General features: G+C 37.3%; 1 protein-coding gene across 6 annotated transcripts in view; it reads left to right on the top strand.

Annotated features, from left to right (window-relative positions):
• The window catches only part of TBC1D19 (TBC1 domain family member 19), a 162,626-nt gene extending 154,962 nt beyond the window's left edge, over nucleotides 1-7,664 (top strand). For 2 of the 6 annotated variants that reach the window (XM_057547469.1, XM_057547470.1), the window contains 3 exons: nucleotides 270-385; nucleotides 5,469-5,539; nucleotides 6,553-7,664. In XM_057547469.1, the coding sequence (XP_057403452.1) occupies nucleotides 270-385; nucleotides 5,469-5,539; nucleotides 6,553-6,627 (262 nt within the window). In that variant the 3' untranslated portion in view covers nucleotides 6,628-7,664. The remainder of the gene's footprint in view (nucleotides 1-269; nucleotides 386-5,468; nucleotides 5,540-6,552) is intronic. The other 4 variants (XM_057547471.1, XM_057547467.1, XM_057547466.1 and 1 more) reach the window with 4 other exon arrangements.
• Nucleotides 7,665-12,049: the final 4,385 nt, after the last annotated feature.

Raw genomic sequence — 12,049 nt, 5'->3', positions numbered from 1 at the left:
GTATTTGTCTTTCTCTTTCTGACTTCCTTCACTTAGTATGATAATCTCTAGGTCCATCCATGTTGCTGCAAATGGCATTATTTCATTCTTTTTTATGGCTGAGTAGTATTCCATTGTATATATGTAGAGTGCTTGAGTTTTAAATGCCCATGTGATTTTTCAGACCCACAAAGGAGTTACCTAATAATGGAACTGTTTGAGTTCTTCTGATATTGCTTTTGGATGAGAAAAAATTCCACTGGTAAATTTTTTTTTTTCTTTGCTTACAGACTTCGCATATCATTTAAGTGGATGGTTCGAGCTTTCTCTGGATACTTAGCTACAGATCAACTCTTACTTTTGTGGGATAGAATCCTAGGGTACAACTCTCTGGAAATTCTTGCTGGTAAGAGTAAGTGCTTGTTTGTAAAACGCATGCTCTTTCTATAGTAAAGCCCCTTTCCTTTCTAACATTCACCATCTGTAATTGGAATTTGAGTCTACAGTTGTCTGTTATTTCTAATTCATGAACATTTAGTAGATTTATCTGCCTTAGAAGACAAGCACTGAGATTCTGCAATCTAAATACGTCTGCATAACTGCCCATCACGTCTATTCCTAGTCTTTTTTCGTCGCTTCTAGGAATGTCCAGCTCCCCTCCCCGGCTTTTAGTCCAGCCAGGGCTTACGGTCTCAGCACCTGTGAGGTTTGCACAGCAGAGTGTAGGTATACTTCTGTTCTTTTCCTGACTCCTCTGACTACCTTAGTGTTCTATTCTGTGCCCTTTCTCAACTACTACCTAAAATCCAAACTGAGACTGAGCCTCCCTGCATAGTTGAAATCTCAGCTCTTCTGGACTTCAGTTTATACTGAACTCAAAACCTTTTCCTTGTTGCTAACAGTCTCTGACTCCTGCCCTGGTAACTGAGTTTCCCCTTTTACATATTCTCTTAAGCCAAAAGGAAATTCATCTTTTTTTCAGAAAGCCACAAATCCATCTCTTATTTAATAATTAAGTTCTTACAACAGATATACACAGAGGGCAACTGTGTGATAACACATAGGGCACAGATTTCTTATTATATTATTTTGCTTCTCTGTGTGTAAAATAGACTCAATTATTTTTATCATTGAAATTATCAGGGAATTCAAATAAGTATTACAGGGTTTTCACATGGATGGAGAGCAGAGAAGTTGGCAGAGTGCTGGTTCCAACCTTCTCCAGTTCTGTGATATTGAACAAATTATTTAATCTTTACCCAGTGGTAGCATTGTAAAGACACCTCTCTGGGCCATTTGGAAATAATGCTTAACTGATGACCCTTTTCTTGCAGAAGATTCTCTAGGTACCATATTAACATATTTTTGAATGCTGAGAGTTCGAGTAATTAGGTGGAATTTTGAAAAGGAAAATTGAGGTAATAATAAAGTGCCGTGAAGATAAATGTTGCCCCTGGTATAATGAGAGATATCATTTACTGGGTTTTTAACAACTCCCAGTATCCTTCTATCTCAGTTGTTTTTAAAGCCCATACAAATATGAGTTAGGAAAAAATGGTCTGCCATCACCTCTTTTGGCTGAATGGCAGTGATACATACAATCTAGAGACAGACGGGAATCCTAGAGGTCATCAGGTACAACTTCTTTTAAATATTTCTGACAGGCAGTCCTTATCCTGTGTTTGAACATTCAGTGTTGGATAATCCCTGTCTTACCAAATAGCCCATTTCATTTCTGGATAATATAACTTTTTTCCTTTTTTTGCCACGTTGCATGGCGTGTGTGATCTTAGTTCCCCCACCACGGATCAAACCTGCACCCCCTGCAGTGGAAGCGCGGAGTCTTAACCACTAGACCGCCAGGGAAGTCCCTGGATAATATAACTTGTTAAAATGTACTACTGTTAAACCAGGATCATCATCATGTTTTTTCTACTCTCTCACCCCCTCCTTTCCTCAAAGTATTCTATTTTCCAGGCTAAGTAGTCTTGTTTTTTGCTACCATTTCTCAGGTACCAGGATTTTAGATTTTCTACCAAATAACTCTTCTGGGTAGGGCATAAATTTTGAAGAGTATTGTATGTAGCTTTTTGTATCATTTCAAAAAACATTAGAGCATGTTAAAGAAATGGGCTCAGTATTAGAAAGTACTTTCTAATAATTAGGACTTTCCAAAAGTAGAATGGGCTTTTCAACTGTCACCTAAAGGGTTAAGAGGTTTTCTATCATGAAAGAAATGTTGAATTGGAAGACCTTCAAAGCATCTTCCAATTTAAAGTCTCCCATTCTGTGACTTATCACCCCTCAGCAAACTGAAGTGAAAGAGAAATGAATGCTGAATGCTGCATTTGCTCTAAGCCACGTACTCTGCTGTAAGCTTAATACATTAATTAAAAAGCTATTGATGTATAGGTAGAAATGCAGTTCACACTATTGCATCCATTCACTTTCTCTGAGTGTTTTTAAAAAATCAACAGAGAAGAAGTGTAGAACATCTAGAAATGGACTAATGGGAATTCCTACCATGGAATTCAGATAAAGAGCCATAGGTAGGTAATTGCATGTAGATGGGTATATAAGTTAGTTTTGATTATTTTATACATTTTTTGGTCTGAATATTTTGCGATCACCTTTTTTGCTCAAGTGAGCTTATATAGTCTTTAGAAATATTTTAGTAAATATTACTGGTTTCAATTGTGAACTAATTAGGGCCTTTTGAAGAACAGTTTAAAGCATAGGTGTCTTAATGTTCATGATAGAGTTGCTTAAAATTAATGAAAACAGTTTAAAAGACCAAAAGTAAATATTTGAGTTTCTGTATTTCATATGAAGCATGACTTCAGTTGAAAATATCCCAGGACTTCCCTGGTGGCGCAGTGGTTAAGAATCCACCTGCCAATGCGGTGGACACGGGTTCAAGCCCTGGTCCGGGAAGATCCCACATGCCGCGGAGCAACTAAGCCCGTGGGCCACAACTACTGAGTCTGCATTCTAGAGCCCGCGAGCCACAACTACTGAAGCCCGCGTGCCTAGAGCCCATGCTCCGCAACAAGAGAAGCCAACACAATGAGAAGCCTGCGCACTGCAACAAAGAGTAGCCCCAGCTCGCCGCAACTAGAGAAAGCCCACGCTCAGCAATGAAGACCCAACACAGCCAAAAATTAAAAAAAAAATTTTTAATTAAAAAAAAAAGAAAATATCCCAAAGTATAGACCTTTTCTCCTTGGCAAATAAACCTGCTCTGAGGAAGGACTGGGCAAAGCAATCATGAAGCAGACGGAAAGGAACTTCTGTGATGTGACACCAAGATAAATAAAGGTTGTGAGCACATAAGCATTTTGGATGCTGAAGTCAATTAGTAACTACTCTTTTATTCCCCCTCTTATCTACCTTTGGAAAAACTATATATTTCCCACCATGTAAAACTCTTTCCTGCTACAGCGGAAAATTTGACCATCCTGTCAAGCTTTCGCCAACTCCATTAAATTATACTCAAAAAAGGAAATAGTGACCACAACCCTTAATGGAGACATTTCCTAAAATGCCTCCATTTTCAAATATGATTCCAGATATTAGAAAACTATAAAGAAGTTGTTGGTCCACAGAAATGGTTTTCTTTGATATTGTAAAAATGGAAGCGGGGGGACTTTAGGTACTTAAGTTTTCTCCATTTCAATTAAAGGGTAAATTCTTTGCCCTAGGTCTCTTATATCCCTTGTTACATATTAAATAATCCCAGCTGATGACTTTTTAAATTTTGTTTTACCACTACCATCTTTTTTTCTCCCAGAATTTTCCTAACTAGTTCTAATGCTTTTTTTGACAAACTGTCCAAAATCTGTTGTCCCCTCGAAACATGCCTGTGCTTCCCAGTCACTCTGCCTCTATCTGGGGAAATTAAGAGACCTGGCTCCTGACTTCTACTCCTATAGGCATGACCCCTATCAGGTGGTCCAGAGCCCAGGACCACCATGCATCATCCTTCAGGCCATCTCTGGAAAACCATTCTTTTTTTTTTTTTAATTGAAGTATAGTTGATTTACAATGTTGGGTTAATTTCTGCTGTACAGCAAAGTGACTCAGTTATACGTGTATATACAGTCTTTTTTATATTCTTTTCCATTATGGTTTATCCCAGGGGAAAACCATTCTGAGGGACAGAAGAGAAGGCGATTCTTAGGAAAGCACACAGATTTCTATATCAGGGATGAGTCATTAATGCTTACCTTCAATCTCAAAAATGTCATCACATAGTGGTTAAATGCTTGAGCTCTAGGGCCAGAGTTGAGTAGTCACTCTGCTATTTTCTACCTGTGTGACTCTGAATATGTCATCCAAACTCACAGTGCCTCAGTGTCTACATTAGTAAAATGGGGCTAACAATAGTACTTAATTCATTTTTGGTATGAGAATTAACTGCTATTATCATTATTATTACTTCCATAGTAAAAATGTGTATTAAAAAAGCATTTGCATTATCTATGCAATATACTTAGGAACCAGTCTTCCAAATAATTTTAAAGATTCCTTACCATTCATTTCCTAAACTTTAAGGACTTGTTGGGTAGGGAATGTACTACCACTACTGGTGATGAAAAAAAATGGGGAAAAGTCAAGAGTCACCTCTAGGCAGTCCCGTTTCCTTATCAGAGTTTCCTGAACCTATTACATGGTCCTTCCATTGTTCATGATGACTCATTCACTTTCACAAAGTTTTATGGTAGATTATATAATAAGACATAATGCATGTCAGCATTACTCTCTTTTCATATGCAGATGATTAATGGGAACAAAAATCCAAATGTTTTCTACTCAGTATATATTATTGACCTTCAAGATGTTCTATAATGGTTTGGTTTATTTTCTTTTCAAAGTTTCAACTTCTTTTTCTGTGGCCAACATGAATGTAAATGTCAGGATCAATCCCACAGTAGCCCGCCCCACAGACTTTATCCATTTATGACACTCTAAGAAAGTCAATGCTGAGTATAAAAATATAAATATAACAAAATAGTATAAAAATATTTTTAAGGAAAGACTTTATTGCCACATTTTTATCAGGATACCTCCTTGATACATATGAAACATCATCTGATATATTTAAAAATTCAGTCTGCATATAACTTTTCAGAAGCCTCTCCATTGCATCACTAAGAAACACCTGCATCAAAATAAATCTTTATTTATAAGATAGTCATTAGTTCTTCATGCCATTTAAAAATTGTTACAATTGAAGTTATAGGTATGAAACAATTTATAAAATGGCTTTTTTAAAACCACTAAAATTTCCCTTTTTCCCAAAACTGTGCCGTCAAGCCACTGTTCTCCAGAGGAGACAATTTCCATTCATCACAAGGCCTTAACTCAGAATGCAGGATACAGTTGTGAAGCACTAATTCTGAGCCCTCATAGTGGGTCATGGGCATAGCAGTAAAATTGTCTGGCTGATGAGTAGACCAGTAGTTGAAATAGTGTGCATTCTTTTCCAGTCCTGGCAGCTGCTGTGTTTGCTTTCCGAGCAGTGAACCTGATGGAGGTGACATCACTGGCTGCAGCTGAAGTAAGGATAAGTTTCACTCAGATGGGATGGAAATAGTTCCTGAGAGATTGCCAGGCTCGGCCACTTTAGTGTCAGATGCATAGGACACACATTACTCGTAGCCTAATTTTTTAACTTGGGTAAAACCCATAAGTTTTGAGCTAAGTAATATTAAGTATTCAGAATTCCTTAATTACTTGAAAACAATGTTCTTGTGAAGGAGTCATAAACAAGATTATTATGGGAAACCACTATAACCGTTACAGGAAACAAGATAGCTGGTAATTTTAATAGAAACTATTGGGGCTTATGTTGCATTTTCTTATAATTGTTCACATCCATGTGTTATGCTCCTAGAACAAAGGCAAACTAGTTGAAAGAATTAAAGAGCATGTGTTTGGATGATATAGTAAAGATACGTGGGCTTTTTAGTTATTTTTAGTTGTGAGTTAATTTTTTAAAGCTTGTTTCTTTTCAGTAGTATATCTTACACCTGAAGCATGGTTCAATTAAATAGTGGCTTACAATATTACTCTATTTGTTATCTCTCATAGAAATGTGAATTTTATCCTTAAAATAGCTGCCTACATTCTTTGTTTAAAGGGAAGAGGATGTTTATGCATCTTGCAACTGAGTAAACATTAGTTCCATCTTAAAGTGATTTCCTAAAGTCAGTTACTCCTTAGTATAACGGGACTAGGATTCATAATGTACGTTTATTTATAGAAGCAAGTTGAAATGTTAGACCTCTTATAAACTCATGCTACCTTGTATATTTGAAGAAGGCTCAAGGCTAAAGTCCAGATTATTTTCTACTGCACATTTGAGTATTTTGCACATGTTCTAACATTAAGATGTTCAGAAAAGAGAAAGAAGGTTGTAGCTTCAGTACAGAGATTTGGGACCAATCTGAAGAATTTAGAGTGTGTTGATATCAGAATTACATTGTAAAGGTGTTTCTGTGTTTATTTCATAGGCTTCACTTTGCTGATCAGAATGCCGATATTAATCATTCCTTTTGTTTTTTGTTTCAGGCAGTTCTTGCTGACCTTTCTACTTTAAAAGTTATGCCTCTTCTTCAAATTTTTCTGTTTGCTACTGTCACTTGATCTTCTTCAAGGTCACTGACAACACATCTAGTTTTTCATTAGAAAGTAATCATGAACTATGCAAACTCTGCATAAAACCAAAATTAAACTTTGCATATAAGCCAATAAAGATCATGTTCCTCCTCACTTAAACCTAAGTAGTTTTTCACTTTTTGAAACAATAACTCTGCACACCACATATTGCATTGCATGCTGCTGATTTTCAAGAGAGAAGCAATAGATATAACTTCTGCTAAATTGAGCATACATAGCATAGATAACCCTGGCTTGTAAAAGCCATGTAACAATATACGCAATAAGAACTAAAGATACTGTAATAAACTTGAATAGGTAATGTAGCCTCTGGGACAGTTCTCCTATGTCAGTTTGTAAATTTATCTCTAGATAATGAATCATTTTGTCTTATAAATTGCTTTTCACTCAAAGCCAGGGGTGGGGTAGGATGTGGGAAGACTTGAAAAAGATAATGCTTTTAAGTAGGAATTCAAATGTACTTTGGTGTTTTTAACAACTTTTCTCTCATCAGAGATCTTCTAGATCCCTCTGCATTTTCTCTCTCCCTCTATTGGGGAAGGTCAAATACAGTTGTCTCCACCTGACAGTGTTTTATTCATCACTTTCTGAAAAAAGAAAACAATAGAATGATCCCTTTAAATTTCTCAACCTTCCATCTCTTAGTTAGAAGACTTGACACTGCTGAGATCTGTTGCCAGATTCCATTACTTTGGAAGTATACAAAGAGGACACCCAAGGACTCAATGAAGGGAATGAAAAATCAAAACCATATGCACTTTTACTGAAGCTTGGTTTAATGAGATTTACTTCTAGGGCAGAGCAGCTTATCGAGACCAGAAGTAGGTATTATACATTCATTCTAGAACTGAAGACATTATGCAAGGCATCAATCTTATTTTGGTCCTTATTGTAAGTGGAGGGTCTTATTTTATATTACTTCTTAGAGACCTAGCATTTCTATAATGCAGAATGATAGAATGTGAAAAAAAAGTCCAAAACTCATTGTCTTTCAATTTTATACTCAAATTCAAGATGCTGATCACTTCAATAAAATTCTGAATCAATAGATTGATAGTCTTATTGAATGCTTAGAATTGTATTAAGTTTTATCAAAATCTATTTCCCGAGTCTTTTATTTAGAGAGTATATTTTTAGGAAATGTATGAGGTTTAGCACAAGACTGCAAGTGTGGTAGAATTTTATATAACTACTAGTTATTATTTGAAAATCTATATAAATGCTTTTATTCATCAGGTACTTGTTGACTTATTGAGGACTAAATAATCATTTATTCAGTGATTGATTCTTAATAAACTCCATGTTATTGCTTTTGAAGGCGATACAATTATAATCATATGCTTTGCCATTCTGTGTATACAAATGCACATTCATCACAGGGATAAGCATATACCCATAGCATGATTGTTAGGAAGAGAGAGAGTTTTAAATGATTAAGGTCAAATGTGTTCAGATATACCCACCTTTGGCTTTTTTCTTTAGGAGAATATTCACAAGCTTTTTAAAAAGTAGCAATGTAGTAATCTAGTAGGAGAAACATTAAACTGGAGGAGTTCTTGTCCTAGCTTGAAGTCCCCAGATAATCTAATCTCTCTTATCTGTAATTTGGGCGGGGTATGCGGGGGAGAGGACAGGCAGCAGGAAAGTTTTGTATTTGCTCTGTTTACCTTACAGGGTTGAGTACGACCAAATGAGAAAATACATTTGAAAGTGATTTTTTTTTTAACTACAAAGCACCAAGCAAATATAAGAGGTTGTCAGTAATTAATTTTATTTTGTTTTATTTATTTATTTTTTGGCTGCATTGGTTCTTCGTGGCTGAGCGTGGGCTTTCTCTAGTTGCGGTGCGTGGGCTTCTCACTGCGGTGGCTTCTCTTGTTGCAGAGCACGGGCTCTAGGTACGCAGGCTTCAATAGTTGTGGTTCGCGGGCTCTAGAGCGCAGGCTCAGTAGTTGTGGTGCACAGGCTTAGTTGCTCCGCGGCATGTGGGATCTTCCTGGACCAGGGCTCGAACCCATGTGCCCTGCAATGGCAGGTGGATTCTTAACCACTGCACCACCAGGGAGGTCCCAGTAATTAATTTTAAATATGACATTTTAAGATCAAGTGGTAGAAGATAATATGTGAAGAATGCCCAACTTCATTAGCATTTGCATGACTTTATTTGATAATTTGAGACTTCATCTGTATCTATAAGAAAATGAATGGACCATGGCATAGCAGATCCTTTCATTTGGAACAGGTGGCTCTAGCCAGTCATTCTGAATCTGAATCCCAAAGCCAAACCTGGTAGGCTGCCACACATTTCGCTGCTGTCACAAACCCCTCTCAGCCATATGCTGCTCTTGGCTGCTTGTTAAAATACTGCACTGAGGGCAGTCAGGTTGCCTTGCCCACTCCATCTCTACCCTCCTCACACTACTTCTCTTGGCCTCCTCCCTCCAGCATTCTCCCACACCATCTCCTACCAACCCCTGGCAGCCCCTCACATAGGCTCTGCCAGTGATCACAATGATCTGAGTGACCAGTGATCATTATTCTACCTGTGGCATTTTTACTGATGGTGAAATAGCCTAATAGACGAATGGCATTAGGCTCCTCTGGACTTCAATTCACTCACTATGTATGTATGTAATATGTATGATCTTATATTGTGGAAGAGTTTATTGAACAATCTTTTAGATCAGAATGTTTTGGTAATGCAGCCTTCTGGCTAATTGAAATTTTCAGTGTATCTTAAATGCACAGCACCCCCTTACACTCTGCATGTACTCTCTCTGCCTATTTCATAGAGAAAATAGAGACCATTAGGCTTGAACTCCCTCAGGCTTCCACTTCACAACTTAGCTTTATTCCCCTATACTTATCTTCCTCCTTGTCTCAAGAAGTATCTGATCTGTTCTTACAGCTCTCTAAATACAGGTTCGATTGTGTCACTTACATGCTTAAAAAATAAACAATACCACATTGCTTAAAGGATAAAGTCCAGGCTCTGTAGCAGAGTGGGGGAAATTCACCACAGCTTGATCTTTCCACTCCTGTTCTCTCACACTGATCTGTGATCCTGTGCTTCATCCTCACCAGATTACGTGCTCATCCTCAACCAGCTATGGCCTTGTACTTTATCTCTGCCAGAAGGACCTCCATTGTTCAAGGCCCCACTAAAAAACTCTCCTCTACTGTAAGATACCCTGGAGCCTATAAATTAGAATTAATGACACCCTTCTCTTTGTTCTCATAAAACTGCTCATTTACTAATATGGTGCTTAGAGTATTGAGTGATAGTTTTGTGTATATGTATTGAGTCTCACATCACTTTGTTCTGAAGTCAATTTTCATTGACTAGTCCTAGGAATGGAAGATGAAAGAAGAAATTTGTACATGTGTGTTTGTACCGCCAGACTTGTTCTAAAAATTGTTGGAATCTGTTCAACAATTATGTTTTTCTTAAAATATAATTCCTCCTAAGTATCTATAGTCTCCCTTCTTCTGCAAAGGCTCTAATTTTTATTTGGAGATCTACCCCTCCTCCATGCACTTCAGATGAGGCTGACTCTCACCTCCAGGACCTCTGGGTCCTGGCCAAGCCATCATTATGTACCATCTCTCTGGCCACAAGGATTGTTTCAGGATCCGTGCAATACCTAAGACTGTGCAAAATCAATGAAACTTGATTATGAGGCTTTGGTTTAATCTTTCAAGGAAGCTGGATATGAACAAGAGAGGATATAGGGTCTGGAGCTGCTGCAGCCTAGGAATGCAAAAAGCGAGAAGCTGCTCTGTTGACCTTGTTAATTCCCAGGTCACACTCCCTCAGTCTACCCCTGGACTGTTTTGTTACATGAGCCAAAAGATTCTCTTTGCAATAGAAAGGATCCTAACTGAAGTTATAGTTATTTTACCTTTTAGGTGATCCTCTACAACATGGATATCATTCTTTGGTACAGGACCCCTATCTACACACTGGTTAAACTAGCAGAATCTTTTAAAACTTTTTTTCAGTCAGGACACAAGGATGAAATCTGTGTTCCAGATATACTAAGCAACCAGCAGTACCTTAAACACATGGTATGTCTCTCTCTCCTTTGGCCCTTTGCCCATACAGCACCTTCTGCTTGGAATGCCTTCTCTTCCCTCTCTACCTAACTCTTACTTGTACCTCAAAACCCAACTCAGGTGTTGCATCATCAGGGAAGATCGCTTCTCTTATGAATTCTCCTCATACCCTAAATATACATAAGCAGTATCCTAATGATATGTTAGCTTATCTTTGTCTTCCACTAGACAGATTCCTTAAGGGCAAAAATGGTTTCTTTTTCAGCTTTATATCTTTAGAACCTGGCATATTTCTTGCCCATAGTGAGCTTTAGTCAATGCTTATTGAATGAACAAATGAAGTCATCTAATTCACTCATTTTACTGATGAGGAAAATTGCTCAGTTCAGAGTAATAACTCACTTGTTCAGTGTCACTCAGCTATTTTCTAAGTTGATTTGTGGAGTTGCCTGTTGAAGTCCAAAAAGGAAGAATATTTTGAGAGAAAAAAATGTACATGCTTCAGCTCACTCAAGTTATTTCATTTAAGTCAACTTTATTAAGATATATTTTATGTACAATAAAATATATTCATTTAAATTATACAGTTCTATAAAGTTTGACAAACGTATAAAGCCACATCACCACCACCACAGTCAAGGTACGGAGCATTTCCATCACCTGAAACAATTCTCTTTATGCTCCTTCCCGTTTGATCTTCCATATGCACATTCATTCCAAACAACCATTGATCTGCTCTATCCCTAAATATTACATTGGTCTTTTCTGGAGTTTCATGGAAATGGAATCATACAGATGTACTCTTTTGTGTCTGACTTCTTTTGCTCAGCATGATGTTCTGAGATTCATCCATGTTGTGTGATTAGTTTTCCATTCCTTTTTATGACTTAGTAGTATTTCATACAGTTTGTTTATCCATCATTGTTAACGGGCATCCATGTTGTTCTCATGTTTTCGTGTATTATGGATACAGCCACTATAAACATTTGTGTGCAAGCCTTCATGTAGAATATCTTCATTTCTTTAGGGTAAATACCTAGGAGTAGAATTGCTGAGTCATATGTAAGCATAAATTTAACTTTCTAAGAAACCTCCAAACTCTTTTCTGAAGTGGTTCTACCAGTTTACATTCCCGCTAGCAATTTGTAAGAGTTACAGTTGCTCCAGATCCTCACCAACACTTGGTATTATCATGTTAGTCATTCTAATAGGTGGTTTTAAATTTGCATTTCCCTAGTTACTTATGATGTTGAGCATCTTTTTATGCTCATTTGCCATTTATACGTATCCTTTTATAAAGTGTCTAAATCTTTTGCCCGTTTTTAATCAGTTA

The sequence above is a fragment of the Balaenoptera acutorostrata genome, chromosome 5 (assembly GCF_949987535.1).
Source record: "Balaenoptera acutorostrata chromosome 5, mBalAcu1.1, whole genome shotgun sequence".
Lineage (NCBI taxonomy): Eukaryota > Metazoa > Chordata > Mammalia > Artiodactyla > Balaenopteridae > Balaenoptera > Balaenoptera acutorostrata.
Note: the sequence above shows the minus strand (reverse complement) of the source record. Positions and strands in the feature narration are given on the sequence as shown.